Source organism: Silene latifolia, chromosome X (genome assembly GCF_048544455.1).
Source record: "Silene latifolia isolate original U9 population chromosome X, ASM4854445v1, whole genome shotgun sequence".
NCBI classification, from domain to species: Eukaryota; Viridiplantae; Streptophyta; class Magnoliopsida; order Caryophyllales; family Caryophyllaceae; genus Silene; species Silene latifolia.
In genome coordinates, this window is record NC_133537.1 from 214,688,598 (window position 1) to 214,706,195 (window position 17,598).

Below are 17,598 nucleotides of genomic sequence, written 5' to 3' on the forward strand. Positions count from 1 at the left end.
GAGCTGACTTGGTCAATCTGTCGACGATCACCCAAATCATGTTGTTACCTCTTTATGTCCGAGGCAACCCGACGATGAAATCCATGGAAATACTCTCCCACTTCCACTCTGGCACGTCTAGTGGCTGAACTTTCCCTTGGGGTCTCTTGTGCTCACCCTTCACCCTCTGGTATGTCAAACATCGAGATACGAACTCAGCGACTTCCTTCTTCATATTAGGCCACCAAAACGTCTTCTTTAGGTCCTTGTATAACTTATCCCCTCCAGGGTGTACAGAATACGGAGTAGCATGTGCTTCCGTGAGAATTTTCTTCTTCAGTTCCCCATTAGCTGGCACACACCACCTCTGCCCAAACCTCAAGCTCCCATCTGAATGGATACTGAATTTAGAATAAGACTCCGCACCTGCCTGCTCTACCTCATTGCGCCATTTCTGGATTCTAGCATCCTCTTTCTGTAGCTCTCGGATCTCCTCGTACAACTCCGGCTCAACTGTCATATCTCCAACGGTCTCACCTCGTCGGATCATGTAAAACCCCATCTGCCTTAGCTCACCGAACATTCTCACCCTGGATCTGGCACTGGTTAGGGCATGGATAGACTTCCGATTTAAAGCATCGGCTACGACATTCGCCTTCCCTTCATGATAGAGTAAGTCCATGTCATAGTCGCCAATCAACTCGATCCATCTCCTTTGTCTCATGTTCGGCTCATTCGAGTATAGATATACTTGAGCTCTTATGGTCGAAAAAATACCTTGAAGGTCGCTCCATAGAGATAATATCGCCACAATTTAAGAGCAAAAACCACGGCCCCCAACTCTAGATCATGGGTAGGGTAATTCTCCTCATAGGTCTTCAGCTGTCGCGAAGCATACGCGATTACCTTCCCGTTCTGCATCAACACACACCCCAACCCTTTCTTGGAAGCATCAGTATACACTTCGAAGTTATCATTCCCGTCTGGCAAAGCAAGGATAGGAGCTGTGGTTAGGCGCTCTTTGAGTGTTAAGAAAGCCTTCTCACAACTCTCGTCCCAAACAAACCGGTTCTCCTTCCTCATTAGAGATGTCAATGGTTTTGCTATCTTCGAAAAATCTTTGACAAACCTCCCGTAGTACCACTAGTCCCAAGAAGCTTCGAATTTCGCCCACATTCTTTGGGCTCTGCCATCTAGTCACGGCCTCGATCTTGCTAGGATCCACCGACACCCCTTCCTTGGAAATCACATGCCCCGAAAGGCAACTTTCTTCAACGAACTCGCACTTACTCAACTTGGCATACAACTGATTCTCTGCCAGAGTTCTTAACACTATCCTGAGATGCTCCTCGTGCTCTTCCTCATTCTTGGAGTAAACCAAAATATCATCGATGAATACAACCACGAACTTATCCAGGTACAGACTGAACACCCGGTTCATCAGGTCCATAAACACAGCTGGCGCATTGGTCAACCCGAAGGGCATAACCACGAATTCATAGTGTCCATATCTGGTTCTGAATGCAGTTTTAGGGATATCCTCGTTCTTTATCCTCAGTTGATGATAACCCGGCCTTAGGTCGATCTTCGAGAATACTCCAGCCCCACTCAATTGGTCAAACAAATCATCGATCCTTGGCAAAGGATATCGGTTCTTGATAGTCACGTTATTCAACTCTCGGTAATCCACACACAGCCTCAAACTCCCATCCTTTTTCTTGACGAATAGGACAGGTGCTCCCCAAGGTGAAACACTGGGTCGAATATAACCCTTCTCAGCCAACTCATCCAATTGCTTCTTTAATTCTTCCATCTCTTTTGGTCCCATACGGTACGGTGGTTTAGAAATAGGTCCAGCTCCCGGCTTTAGATCAATGGAGAAGTCCACGTCGCGCTTAGGTGGTAGCCCCGGGATCTCTTCCGGAAATACCCCCTCAAAGTCTCTCACCACGGGTATGTCGAAATCCTAGGGGTCTCGGACTCTCTATCCCACATCGACACAGATCAATCTGGTCTCCCTTCCTCAGACTCGATTTTAGGGTGTTTACAGAGATAAATTTGACTTTGGGTTTGATCATGTATCCCTTGTAGGTTACTCGACTCCCTTAGGTCCTCTCGTAGATATCTTCTTTTGGTAACAGTCAATGAAAGCTTTGTACTTTCCCAACCAATCCATCCCTAAAATCACCTCGAACCCACCCAATGGGAACTCCATAAGGTCACAGTGAAAGACAACCTCTCCAATCTGAATAGGTACACAGGTATAGACTCTATCACAAGGCACAGACTCTCCCGAGGGTACTATAACAGAATCGACCACTCTATCATATGTAGTAAGGTTCAAGGCTCTAACATGCTCCCTAGATATGAATGAATGTGTGGCACCAGAATCGAATAACACAAAGGTGGGTTTAGAGTTGACAAGAAATGTACCAGTCACGACATGTGCATCCTCCTTTGCTGCTTCCTTCCCCATGGCAAAGAGCTTGCCACTGGACTTAGCTCCCATCGACTCGATGAAGCGGTATTGGGTTGCTTGTTCCCCTCGTTCGGTTCCTCTCCGAAATTACCACCCCATTGGACTGGTTTTTTGGCTACGGTTACGGTAGTTGTTGTAGCTTCCTTGATAATCATTTACTTGCCCCGGATCGGGCACCTCCTCCATAGCCGGTGTTAGGAGTACGGTAGTTCTTTGTATCCCGATCCCGCTATCCGAGACCCACTGAACCCAGATGTAGGTGTTCGGAAACCCCCAGATTGGTTTCCTCCAGAACTTCGGCACTCAAATTTCCTGTGTCCCAACTTCCCACACCCGAAACAAGTGACCCTGGACGCATTACCTCCAATACTAGCACCTCTGAAACTGCCTCCGCTTTGGTTCCTCATCCCCCCAGGAGCACTATGGGTGGAGTATCCACTGAACTTGCCTGAATTCGGCTTCTTGGCCCCAGTATTATCACTGACAGTTTCCGACTTTCTCTTCTCAGCTTTTCCTTTCTTATCCTCCTTGATCTGCTCGGAGAGCCTTTCAGCAGCACCAGCCCTAAGATAGATGTCTTGAACGGTGGTAGGTGGAGCTGCCGTGAGTCTCTTTTTGATGTCCACCGTCAAACCCCTCTCAAACCTCATAGCCAGCATGGTCTCGTTCTTTGCAAATTCATCGATATATGAAGCCAACAGTCGGAACTTCCTATGGTATGTGTCCACTGTCATGTCCTCTGTCATCTTAAACGTATCGAACTCCTCCCTCAGCTTAGCTTTCCTGAACTCTGGCATGAACTGGTCCGTTAATATCACTTGAAACTCTAACCAAGACACGTATCCTTCCTCAACATCCCTAGCAACATGTCGAATTTCCGCCTTGTTCCTATTCCACCACTCCCCAGCTGTAGCCCTGAGGTAATGTGCAGCTTGGTCTACTTGCAGCTCTTCAGGACAAGCTATCAGCTCGAATAGGTTGGTGAACTCCCGACACCAATCTCCCAGCAAGTGAGGTTCCCCCTCTCCAGTGAAGGTAGGGTTATGCCTCGCCACTATTGTACTCATCTTAGCAGGGTCCATTCTTTTAGCCTTTAGGGCCTCATTCTCAGCCAGTAGCCGGTCTAACTCTTCCTGGGTGATGTTTACAGCCGTGTTCCTTTTTGGAGGCATGACTACAAGAGAATTTTAGGAATTAGCTGCAACACAAAAACACCTTGGCAATTCTAGCCAATTCGATCACTCTTATCCTACTTGTCTATCTAGCATGGTTTAGGGGTCACATAACCGCATATCACTAGACATAGCCTTCTAACACAACTTTATAGAGGTATAAGTATAAATCAACCTTAAAACATGCAAAGTATTATGCCACAACCTCCTACCAACTCTTTATGCAACAATTAACATATCAATCAGTTAACACTTAGGCAACGATATATGAAGTTATGTTCAACATCATGCAGCTTCTCTACCCTTCCTCTCATTTGCACTCAGGGTTCCCGGGTCAAACTGAGAGGGCCAATGGTTCGGTGTGAGGGGGCCCCTAACTCATCCCTTACCTTTAGTGTGCTCCTAACAGTTTTGTCCCGGGGTTCATTTTATTTAGACTCTTCCTATATTCATTGGATTCATTGGTTTAGGCCTGAGGATCGATCGCTCTGATACCACTTTGTAACACCCCCGTTTATTGAAGGGCCTGAGCTAGGACTCCTCAGATAAAGGAGGGTGTTACCATCTCGGGAATCCGAGGCAGTAGATAACAAAGAGAAAGATAAACAGTACTTTAAATTAAAAGTTAATAATGTTTACAACGGAAATAGAACATGTCTTAAATTGAAATAAAGTCTGACAACTAAACAAAATAAAAGTGGGCTAGCTCTAAGTCAGGTGGTCCACGCTCTCTCCCTGCCAGCTCCCAATGTCTTAACAACCTGTCAATCTGCTCCCCATTAAAAGGATCATCACAGGCATACACGAATACACAGGGTCAACCGCGAGGTTGAGTAGGTAATACGATATAATAAAGAATGCAATGCTATGCTCCTCCATTCATCTCCATCAAACACATCCCCGGAACGCCCAGCCATACCGATCCCCGGTAGACTATACATCGACCGTAGCCGATCTGCCAGCTCGCAGCTGAGGACACCAGGGCAAGTCCTGCAGAACCCGCTTGGGCCTTAATCACAATAATCTCATCTCCTCCAACTCCAACTCCGATGCAAATGCAATGTATGAAACGTATGAAACAATAATGCTCAAGAAGATAAATAAGATAATCAGATATGTCATATAATCACCAAACATGCCAACTCTTTATAAGCGTAAGAATTCAATCAGTGTATTCCCCTACCTCAGTACTGCAGACAAAAAGTCGGGTGCTCAGTAATATTCCACAACAAATTCGCCCTCTGAAAGATAAATAAATGATAAACAATTACTTAAACCATTCCCGTTCCCAAAATAGAAAGTTACTAAAAATAGAAGCTTCTTAAAATGGAAAGTTTCCTTAAATGGAAACTTTCCCGATCTAACAGTTTTTCCTATTTTACCAACCCGACTCAAACCCGTCTCTAAACATTTAAATAACTCGGGGATTAATTAGCTAAATAAGAGTACGATATAATAAATGATAAAACACGTTATACGATTAAAAGAATCGAAACAACACAACTAATCCTATCAACCCGTCTCCTACAACCCGCACTTTCACTCTCTCTCACACCCCTCACGCGCCGCCCTAAACCACCACAAACACCACCAGGTTTGCTCCCCTCTTCGACCCCACCACTAACAACCGACCCCAACCTGGTCGACTGCCGCCGGCGAGTCGAACCAGAGCCGTCATTTGGCCTGGTTCACCACCGTGCCTCACCAAACACCCCTCTGTCCTCGTCTCACAACCACCGCAGCCATGCCCTACCCTCTGCTAAACCACCACAGCCCTGCTCACCGTCAGACCACGCACCCAGACACCGTGACACCACCATTTCGACCTCCCCCGAGTCCACGGTGGTGCCACCCCAACCTAAGCATCTAAAACCCGCCTGAAAACCCCCTGCTGACACCCGTGTGATCTACCCTGTCAATAACACCTCTCGCCGCCAATTCTGCCGCCAAGAACCTCCGTAACCGCCACCAATAGAGACAACCCAAACCACCCAATACCATATCCCCGACACCAGCCACCAACATCACCTCCCTGAGTCACGACACCAGAAATAAAAACCCGACAGAAAACGAAAACAAAAGAGAGAGTTGCACTCATACCTTTTTCCGCCACCTCAACAGCCACCAGGGTCAACTATGGACGTCGACAACCACCCTAAGGCCCTCCTTGCTGCTCCGACAACGCCCACACTCACTCTCCCTCTCTCGATTTGTGTGTTTGTTGGGAAATGTGCCGCTGAAAATGATAGGCGGGTGAGGGAGTGGGGTTTTGTAGGGTTAGGGTAGAATTAGGTTAAACTTAGGTTAATTGGTTAATTGGGTCATGGGTAAACGGGCTTGGGTCAACGGGTAAATGGGTAAGTGTACTAAAAGAATTAGTTGACGTGACTTTGTTCAGTTAAACCCGTCTTAACAAATTTACGATAACTCGATCTTACGATCTTAATACGACTAAACAATTAACTCGACTCAATTAGCGATATAAAATACGGAGTATTACAGTCTTCCCCCCTTAAAATGAACTTCGTCCCGAAGTTCACTCATCTAGCAAACCCCCACACGCATCGATGTGGGCCCCAAAACAGATTCCCTAAGGTAGATGACACATGGATTTAGGTCGGAAACAAAATGTTACACTTTGACTAGCCACAGCCATCATAACCCAAAATGTGCCCATTTGACCCCATTTACGAAGGTCGTAGTAACACAAATCAAAGTTAATCTGAAACTGTGTCATCTTAGGTGAATAGTCTTTAGTCAAAAGAATCGACTCATTAGAATACTATAGTAGCTCTCGCCACGACCAGGCTATATAAATTGCCAGAACTCTATAAGCGGTCATTAGGCCCGACAAAAAGTTCCTAACAGTCTGCCTATGTGATCGATTAGTCATCTCACATGACTCTATGGCACTTGAACTTGCCATCAATCGCATCACACTCTAGTCACTTCGAGACGTCACCTCATACAAGTGACTATGGGCAAATACTATGTTAATCCGTGTTCACTTTAACGGGGTTCAATTGTCTCCACAACCCGTTTGGATATAACAATGTATAATAAAAAGATAAAAGACAAATTCGATTATGAATATGAACAAAAACAACACTTTTATTTCATTTCAAAATCTAACATAAACTTGGTACACGTTTAAGTCCCATGGATGCCACATGTCCATCATGTTTTGCCTGCGATAAAGGCTTGGTGAGCGGATCGGCTATGTTGTCATCCGTCCCAACCATACAAATTGCAATTTCCTTTCTTTCAATGAAATCTCTTATTACATGATATTTTCTCAGTACATGTCTAGATATATTACTAGACTTTGGCTCCTTAGCTTGGAAGATCGTCCCACTATTATCACAATAGAGAGTGAGGGGATCATTGGCGGTAGGTACTACTCTTAGACCTTCTGTGAATTGCCTGATCCACACAGCTTCCTTGGCGACTTCGATGCTTTGCAATGTACTCGACCTCCCGTTGTTGAATCCGCGGTCACAGCTTCCTTGAAGCTTCTCCAGCTAACGGCACCACCATTGAGCTTGAAAACGAAACCAGCTTGTGATTTCATGTCATCTCTATCTGTTTGAAAACTTGAGTCCGTGTATTCATTAACACGGAGTTCGGTGTCTCCTCCAAACACAAAGATAGAATCCTTAGTCCTTCTCAAGTACTTAAGGATGTTCTTGACAGCAATCCAGTGACTCTCACCTGGATTTCCTTGATATCTACTCGTCATGCTTAAAGCATACGAGACATCAGGACGTGTGAATATCAAGGCGTACATGATTGATCCAACAACGGAAGCATAGGGGATCGTCTTCATGAGTTCAACATCATGGGGTTCGGAGGGAGATTGAGTCTTGCTCAATATCGTCCCGGTTACCATAGGTACCAATCCCCTTTTGGATTTGTCCATGCTGAACCGTCGAAGAATCTTATCAACATAAGACTCTTAACTCAGTTCCAATATCCTCTTGGATCTATCTCTATGGATCCGGATACCCAATATGCGTTGTGCTTCTCCTAAATCCTTCATTTGGAAGTGGTTACCTAACCACTTCTTAACAGAAGATAACATCGGAATATCATTTCCAATGAGTAGTATGTCATCGACATACTAGATTAGGAACACAACATTGCTCCCACTAAATTTCATGTATAAACATGGTTCCTCAACACTTCGAGTAAAACCATTCTCTTTTATCACATGATTAAATCGATGATTCCAACTTCTAGATGCTTGCTTAAGACCATAAATGGATCTCTTAAGCTTGCACACTTTGTTAGTATTTTTAGAATCAACAAAACCTTCGGGTTGTATCATGTACACCCCCTCTTCTAAATGCCCATTTAGAAAAGCGGTTTTGACATCCATTTGCCATATTTCATAATCATGAAATGCGGCGATCGCTAACAAAATCCGTATGGATCTTAGCATGGCTACGGGTGCGAAGGTCTCATCATAATGGAGACCTTGGACTTGGGTAAATCCTTTTACCACTAGCCTAGCTTTGTAGACATCATCATGTCCTTCTATGCCATTTTTGACTTTGAATATCCATTTGCATTGAAGAGGTCTTGCCCTTTTCGGCAAATCTACCAAGTCCCAAACTTGGTTTTCATGCATAGAATCCATTTCGGACTTCATGGCTTCAAGCCATAAGGAGGAATTTGGACTAGAGATTGCGGCCTTGTAGGTGGCGGGCTCGTCACTATCTATAAGCAACACATCGAGTGTTCCATCTTCTTCGATAAGTCCTACATATCGATCGGGATGGCGAATAACCCGACTCGTCCTTCTAAGAGAGACAACCGTGTTAGACGACGAAGGAACATCTTCTGGCGTCTCTATTCTGGTTTGTGGCTCTTGAACTTCATCAAGTTCAAAATTTCTCCCACTCTGTCTCTTAGAAATAAATTGACTTTCTAAGAAAACAGCCTCGCAAGACACAAACACTTTGTTTTCTTGAGGTTTGTAGAAGTAGTATCCTCGAGAGTTCGAGGGGTAACCTACAAAGGTGCATTTTTCGGATCTTGGGGCAAGCTTATTGTCGGTTTTTGCCTTGACGTAAGCATCACATCCCCAAATCCTCATATCGGATATATTGGGAACTTTTCCCGTCCACATCTCATATGGAGTCTTTTCGGTGGACTTAGAGGGACTATTGTTCAAAGATCTAATTGCGGCTTGAATCGCAAATCCCCAAAACGAGTTTGGTAAATCGGTTTGACTCATCATTGATCGAACCATATCAAGTAGGGTTCGATTTCTCCTTTCGGCAACACCATTGAGTTGTGGTGTTCCGGGTGGAGAAAGTTGCGATATAATACCACAACCTTTCAAGTGTGAATCGAATTCAAGGCTAAGATATTCTCCACCACGATCGGAACGTAGTGCTTTTATCTTTTTGTCCAATTGGTTCTCTACTTTTTTTTGAAATTCCTTGAATTTCTCAAATGCTTCACTCTTATGTTTCATTAAATAGACATACCCATGTCTACTCAAATCGTCGGTGAAGGTTATAAAGTAGTCATAATTTCCACGAGCGGTGATACTCATTGGTCCACATACATCGGTGTGTATGAGTCCTAATAGTTCACTAGCTCGTGTCCCTTTACCACTAAAAGGATTACGAGTCATTTTGCCAAGTAGGCAATATTCGTATGTACCATATGATTGATAATCAAATGGTGTAATCACATTAGTCGAAATTAATCTTTTGATGCGATTCTCGTTTATGTGACCTAATCGACAATGCCAAATGAACGCTTCACTTGGGTCACTTGATTTGAGTTTCTTTGATTGAATGTTATAGATGTCATTAGTCGGATTTGAGGTCTCTAAAATGTAAATGCCATTTATGGAAGAAGCTTGGCCTATAACCAATTCATTCCTAGAAATAGTACAACGATTGTTATTAATGACAAAACAAAAACCGTCCATGTCTAGCATGGCGATTGAAATAATGTTTTAGAGAGTGTAGGTGTTGGAAATCTATATCTCATTATACAACATATTCTTATATGTTTCAAATTTATTTAGTCATAAAATAAATTCTAGATCTTATGCATGCAAACTAAAATAAATAAGTGAAGAAATCATTTTCTCACCATATGAATTTCGGTCAAATGGGCACCAACAAGATCTCCTTCTTGTTAGTTCTTGAGCTTTCCATATTGGATGAACATACATGACCTCAAAATAGAAGCCCTCCAATTAGTTGCACCCAAGACTATCCCTCAAACCCACAAACTAATATGTACTAGATATTTATATTGTGGTTTACCTTAAAATTGATTACTAATACTCATATATTACATTAATAATTTTAGTAATCTTTCATGAATAATTTGGATTAAAATCTCATCTTTTTGATGAAGATTAAAGAGAGAGAAGAGAGAAAAGTACATGAACTTTTGCATGTGTTGTATGAATGAATAATAAGAGAAAAATAAATCCTCTTTTGTTGTAGAGAAGTCACGGTTGGAATGGGGTAAAATGGCATCTACTTATTACTTTTTGTCTTCACAAGAAATAGATGTGTAAGAGTAGGTGTAAGGCTATTAGGTGTAGGCATCATTGTTTTATATTTATCACATAAAATAAAATAACCACAACCCACTAACTCCTCCTCCATTTCGGTTTACTCATAATATGAACCACCATTTTATTTTGTCAATTTGTCAATTGTCACACAATATGTCACATGTAGTATGATACATGTTACTAATTAATTAAATGCATATTTATCACATAAATATCATTTTATAAATTAATTAAATTACATTCAACAAATTGACTAGTGATACTTAATCACATAAATAAAATGGGTCATATAATTATAATTCACAACATCTTGTAATTATAGTCAACCATTCATTCTTATCTTTATTGTTTCTCAAACAATAAACAATTTTAGTAATAAAGCATTTTATTTATTAAAATAAATCTTATTCAATCCCATTACAATAAGATATCAATATTCTCTCTCACAAATTGAATTGTTCAATTTTAAGGAATTAATTAATCTGAATCGGTATACAATTAATTAACCTTTTCAATTAAGGGAATCGTCCTTTAGGTGTGACCTCAAGGGATCAACTTATCACCACCGTCGCACGGCAGTAATGTCAAACTCTAGCCAGCCAATCATTACCGATATGTGTGGACCAGTTGACTATATATGTAATGTATCATCCCTTCCGTATTCTTGTAATGAGATTTAATAATGATATTTAAATCATGTGATCGCACCATTGTTGAGGACACATTTCCCAACAATCTCCCACTTGTCCTCGACAAGTGTGCGTCACCAATTCTCTTGTCCTATTACTATCTCCCACTCAATGCAAGGTGTTTTTCGGGTCGTACTTGCAAGTGATCATATCGAGAGTGGTTTCCTCGATCTGGAGAATAACTGATTGACCGGAATTTATCCACCATGGATACCTTCCGAGCGTGGCCACGCATTTCCAGTTCATTACTCCTCGAGTGGCCCTGATATATTGTTTTAACCCTGACAAGGGGGTGGACAATTCCTATCGCACTTATTCCCTTCGACTAGCCACAGCCATCATAACCCAAAATATGCCCATTTGACCCCATTTACGAAGGTCGTAGTAACACAAATCAAAGTTAATCTGAAACTGTGCCATCTTAGGCGAATAGTCTTTAGTCAAAAGAATCGACTCATTAGAATACTATAGTAGCTCTCGCCACGACCATGCTATATAAATTTGCCGGAACTCTATAAGCGGTCACTGCCCGATAAAGTGTTCCTAACAGTCTGCCTATGTGATCGACTAGTCATCTTACATGACTCTATGGCACTTTAACTTGCCATCAATCGCATCACACTCTAGTCACTTCGAGACGTCACCTCATACAAGTGACTATGGGCGAATACAATGTTAATCCATGTTCACTTTAACGGGGTTCAATGTTGTCTCTACAACCCGTTTGGATGTAACAAAGTAAAAACTCGAACGACAAATGCGATTATCACATATGAATAGTCAATGCCTGATTACTATTTCATGTTCTATAATCTAATTTGATCTTTTATGTAGTTATTCATCTCAATTTAATTGAAATGACATAACTCATCATGTTAAGCCTATGAGAAGGCTTTGGTTAGTAGGTTTTATCAATTTCTTGTACCTTACTCAACCTTACTACATACTCGTTTTCCTTTGTAATGTATACATTTGCATTACAAAACTTTCTGAGTACGTGTCGAGATCCAATCAAGACATAGCCCCTTTAGCCCAAGAATGGCTCCCACTGTTTTCACAGTGTGCAGGACTCATCCTCTTGCACATCTCATGATTACAAGTGTACTCAATTTCCGTTATAAATATCTCTCATTGTTCTTTATTGCCTAGAACGATTCTAGAAAATCTATTTCTTAAATAACATAGCCACAATGGTATCTTAACCATCCTAATGTGTTTTGATTATGGTTTTGTCGGAAACCATGCGCAATCTTAATTATCAATTGTCACTTGTGTAACACCCTTACACAAAATTGCATCATAAACACTTTGCTTTACTTCCTTAATGCTTCTACAAGCACTTAAGGGTAATCTTTATGGCTTACTTGGTAAAGATTACTTAAATTCGATTTTGAAAACAATTCATCATACTCAAAGTATATGAAGTGTTATACATCATTACTCATTTAATTGATCCGGCAGCGGATGCAAATGAAATCAATCAAATATGTTCAATTTAATTGAACTAGTCATGAATCTTATCAACATAAGACTTCTTATTGACGCTAATATCATGTGGATTTATCTTCATAGAACCGGATATTCAAGATGTATTATAATACTCCAAAAGTCTTAAATCATTCGCAATGATCAATATGTCATCCACATATAAGACTAATAAAAATTTCCGTAACTCCCACTAAACTCCATGTATAAACACAACTTCTCGACTTATCGAGAAAAGTTTTATAACATGATCAAAACATTGATTCTAACTCATTAATGTCTTACTTAAGACCATCTCTTAAGTTGCACATTATCTTAGGATTGCAAGAATCTATAAAACTCATGACATGTATTGAATACATTCCTTCTTTTGAAGAAGTGGGTTTTAGATTCACATGTTGTATGCGTATCCTCATAATGAAACACAATCCCTAAGAAGATCCAAATAGACTTAAGCATTTCAATTAGTGCAAAACCCTTTGCAACCAATCTTGCTTTGAAATCTCTCTTTATTAGTGCAAAACCCTTTGTCACTAATCAAGCCCTTTTGTTTCGGATTTTCATGGCTCTAAGCCTTGTATTGAGTTGTGACTTAAACACTCTTATGTAAGTCATTGTTCATTACTTTCTAGAAGTAATCAACTTGAATCAAACAATTTCTTTTGTAAGTTATAAGCTCTTTACTTTCTTAAAAGTAGCATGAATTCATAATTTTTAACAAGTGACGAATTTTAACCTCCTAGGTTTTAAAGAAACAACATTTTACACAAAACGTCTCATGTAGCCAAGAAAGACCAGTTTCTTGCGACATAACATTCTCTGTGGCATTCTTTGTGGCTCTTGAATAATTTCTCCCACTCTGTCTTCTAGAAATAAACATGTATTTTAGAAAGACAGCTTCACGAGCCGCAAACCCGTCGTAGTCGTGATAATTGAAAAGGGAAAAATGAGCATTTGTTTCTTGTGAAAACTTACAAACATGGTACCCTTACCATTTCATATCTCATATGATTCGATTTAGTGGAAAAATAATTTAGACAAAAATGATAAAATCCCCAAAAGGATCAAGTAACTCAAAGTAACTTGATCGAAGTCCAAACCATATCGAATAGCGTTTGAATTCTTATCCAATCACACATTATTCCATAATGCATGCTAAGAGAGATTAACTTGTGATACTATATCACATTTACTTTGGCTTATATCAAATTCTTCACTTTGATAATCCTATCACGACTAAATCGTGATTCTTTGAACACTTTGAACTTCTTCAAAAATTTCTCTATTTACCTTATTAAGTGAACATATTAGTGTCAACTTAAATCGTAGGTAAAAGAAAATGATCAACCTATTTTGGATCGATGATTTACAACATCGATCTCCTTTTCAACCAAAAGGCACGAGACATCTTGCTTTGAATACAAGATACGCATATACCATTAACAATCTAATGGTTTCAAGAGTACTCGATAACTCTTTGCGTTCATTATTCCAAAATTTAAGGTTTAATCTTGGGTTACCAATTTGAATCTTGCATCATCTTCATGATATATAATTCTAGTTTGGTTTAGAATATACTCACCTTGATAATGGGCTAGCCATTCATCAAATCGTGGTGTATAGGGTCACAATAGTGAAACCTCTTTTGTATCTTAACAAGTTTGTATTCTTATTTAGAGTTTATGTACTTAATAGTCACAATTAAGTACAACTCCAAACCCAAAAACTAGATTTTAGTACACAATGACTCTATCTCTCGACTTCATTGTTGCTAGTCGTCATATTCTATTCATCTTATGTGTCGAATACAATGATGAAAACCTCCACTGGTTTCTAATATTGACGAAGTGGTACTAGCAAAATGTATGTCAATCAAATAAACATTTAAAGAAGAAGATCCCATTAGATGTCCCACAACTAACTTGTTGATTCTTCAATAATTTGGGGTAGTTTCCTTCCTGGTGTCCAACATTTAAGACAATGGAAACTTTATCGGTCGGGATTGATAGGTTTAGTATCGTTATTTTCAATAACTTTACTTTCAACATTACCTAGTATCAATTCCATTATAATCTTTACTTCTTGAACCTCATTCTTTTCTTAACGGTTTAAGAGAATGCTCCCACTCATTTCAAAGAGTCTTTACTTAGAGAAGCAAAGTTGAATCTTATGAAGATTACTCTTCAATTCAATCGTTTTAGTCTTAAAACTTTCATTTGAAGTGGTTGCGTTATTTTGGTCAATTACGAATTCTGACAAAACTAATTACCAAAACAATTTATCGCTTTAAAGTACTTAATTCAATTAAGTATATGAAACATAATCCATTGTAAGTAGAAGTGTTAGTCAAGAATCAAAAACCTGTTTGATAATGAATAACTTTAATCTATACTCTTTACAAGAGATCCTTACAATGGATAATTTGAGGTTTTAGAAGCCAATTCAAATTTTTTCTTTAGTTACGCTGTTTTAATGGAGATTTGGATCAAAATCGAAATGATATCGTATATGAATTGTGGTAAAGAAATAGAACAATATAAAAAACGGAATAGTGGAAAACTTAACATTTATCGTTTTATTAATACTTGTAAATAACAAGTAAAGCATTTATATAGTGACCTCTACCCAACTATGATAAATGATTCCAAGACCCAAATTCATATTGACTTAGGCACGATATGGCCGATGAAACCCTTATCAATATAACTCGGTGGATAAATGTTTTAATCGATTCTACTTTTAGAACTCTTGGTCGATAAAATTACTTTAATAATTATCTATAGCCCGGAACACATGCAACTACGGTCACGAATACTTCCGTTGAGCTAAATCCAAATTTCGAATAAATGTGTCCATGATCCAAATCCACATCAACTTGGGCACGGTATGGCCGATGAAACGCTCATTAACATGAACTCGGTGGATAAACATTCATCACCCACTTCCCCTACGTAACAAGGTTTGTACCCCGGTAGGGCCGAGTGCACTCCCTCGCGAAATAGGTTTTCATGGTTTCTACTATTTGGTAAGGCTATGTCTCAATTAATTGTTTTAGCGAGAGGTCATGTCAATTTATTATCTATCACGTTTTAAGTGAACTAAAGCGGTGAACTACGATAATTCTAATTGACACGGTCGATAAACTCGATTATATGATAATGCATGTTTTAGTTATGGCGATTTAGGGATGCATGTAACATATAAATAAAATGCAAAGCATAAAAAAATCCTAGTATGGCCTTCCTAAAATAGAAAAACTATTAACTATTACATATTCGGAAACCAACTCCATTGGTCTCTTGAACTTCGGTTTTGGCACGCATCTCGAGGTAACACCGTCTTTATGTATCGCCGTCTTGAATGAATCCGTCTTTATGGAACTCCGGAATAATTAAATTACATAACAAATTACATAATTTCCTATTATACATATGTAATTAAAATAAATAAAAAACTATTAAATTACAAGACGGTGATACGAGATCACAATAAATTACAACCGAATCGATATTCCCATACATTTCGGGTAATACCAATTAAAAACAAAGGCCATACTAAGTAAAATTACATAATTCAAAAATTACATAAAATAAAATTATGACAATCATAAATAAAATGCAGCATTATAATATGTATGAACATGCCCAATTTAATGCTAAATCGCCTTTAAGGAGCCAATATCGTATATTAAATGGTTTTTACGGATTTGCGTGATTCAACTTTATAAAATCACAATAAATTACATAAAATCATATTTATGCACAAGTTAATTACCCTAACTTCTTAGGACTCAAAATTAGTCTTCACTAACCATTTGACCATAATTAACTCATATTTCTTTATATTGTTCATAAAAGGACTCAAAATTACAATAAAAAATGTTATAAACTTCAAATAAATCACAAAAATTTCAAATAAATTAAAAATTTGAAATTTAAACTCATGAACATTCTAAAAAAATACCATGACACTCATAATATTCAAAAACGTAGGTTAAAAATTTCAAAAGTTATCGGGAAAAACAATGTTGCGGTTTATCGGATTTATCAATAAAAATCATAAAAACATGAGAAAAATTATATTCATCAACTTTTCAATTTTAGATCTGAAAAAGATAATAAAATGCAACATGTGACGTTTATCCTTAGTCATGAAGTATGTTTTAGCAATTTTCACTAATTAAGTCACTATTTATGCTATTTTTCATCAAAAATCCATAAATCATGCATGAAGACTTAATTATAGCCTATTATTTTACACACATCTTGTAAAATTGTATGTGACAACATACTAAATTTCTATGACCAGATTCGAAATATTTCTCATATTAACCTATTTTTTATTTAAATTCTATTTTTAACATGAAAAATCCATATTTCGAGCATAAAAACTCATAAAATTATGAAAATTTCCAGATCATCTAAAAATAATATATTTGAAAACATATCCAAAAACCATTGAAAAATTCGAAGTTTAGCTAATTTTCGTCCAAAAATGACAATTTTATCATAAAAATCACATTTTAATGCCAATATTATATAAAATGAACAATTAAATCCATAAATTAAACCAAAATATCCTAAAACATTTTAGGACCAGAAACTTTAACATGAATAAATTATTTTCGTGATATATCATAATATCACAAATTTACAAGTTTTGTTTGTTAATCATATAACTCGGAAAAACAATAACCGATTTGCATGCAAACAACCTTGTGCTCTCTGATACCGCTTGTTGGAAATCTATATCTCATTATACAACATATTCTTATATGTTTCAAATTTATTTAGTCATAAAATAAATTCTAGATCTTATGCATGCAAACTAAAATAAATAAGTGAAGAAATCATTTTCTCACCATATGAATTTCGGTCAAATGGGCACCAACAAGATCTCCTTCTTGATAGTTCTTGAGCTTTCCATATTGGATGAACATACATGACCTCAAAATAGAAGCCCTCCAATTAGTTGCACCCAAGACTATCCCTCAAACCCACAAACTAATATGTTCTAGATATTTATATTGTGGTTTACCTTAAAATTGATTACTAATACTCATATATTACATTAATAATTTTAGTAATCTTTCATGAACAATTAGGATTAAAATCTCATCTTTTTGATGAAGATTAAAGAGAGAGAAGAGAGAAAAGTACATGAACTTTTGCATGTGTTGTATGAATGAATAATAAGAGAAAAATAAATCTTCTTTTGTTGTAGAGAAGTCACGGTTGGAATGGA

General features: G+C 38.5%; 1 protein-coding gene across 1 annotated transcript; it reads right to left on the bottom strand.

Annotated features, from left to right (window-relative positions):
* Positions 1-52: 52 nt before the first annotated feature.
* Positions 53-3,630, bottom strand: LOC141619268 (uncharacterized). The gene is made up of 4 exons (XM_074436297.1): positions 2,663-3,630; positions 2,168-2,339; positions 1,270-1,945; positions 53-639 (listed from the first exon to the last, which is right to left on the bottom strand). The coding sequence occupies exons 1-4, from the start codon at positions 3,628-3,630 to the stop codon at positions 53-55; spliced, it is 2,403 nt and encodes an 800-aa protein (XP_074292398.1).
* Positions 3,631-17,598: the final 13,968 nt, after the last annotated feature.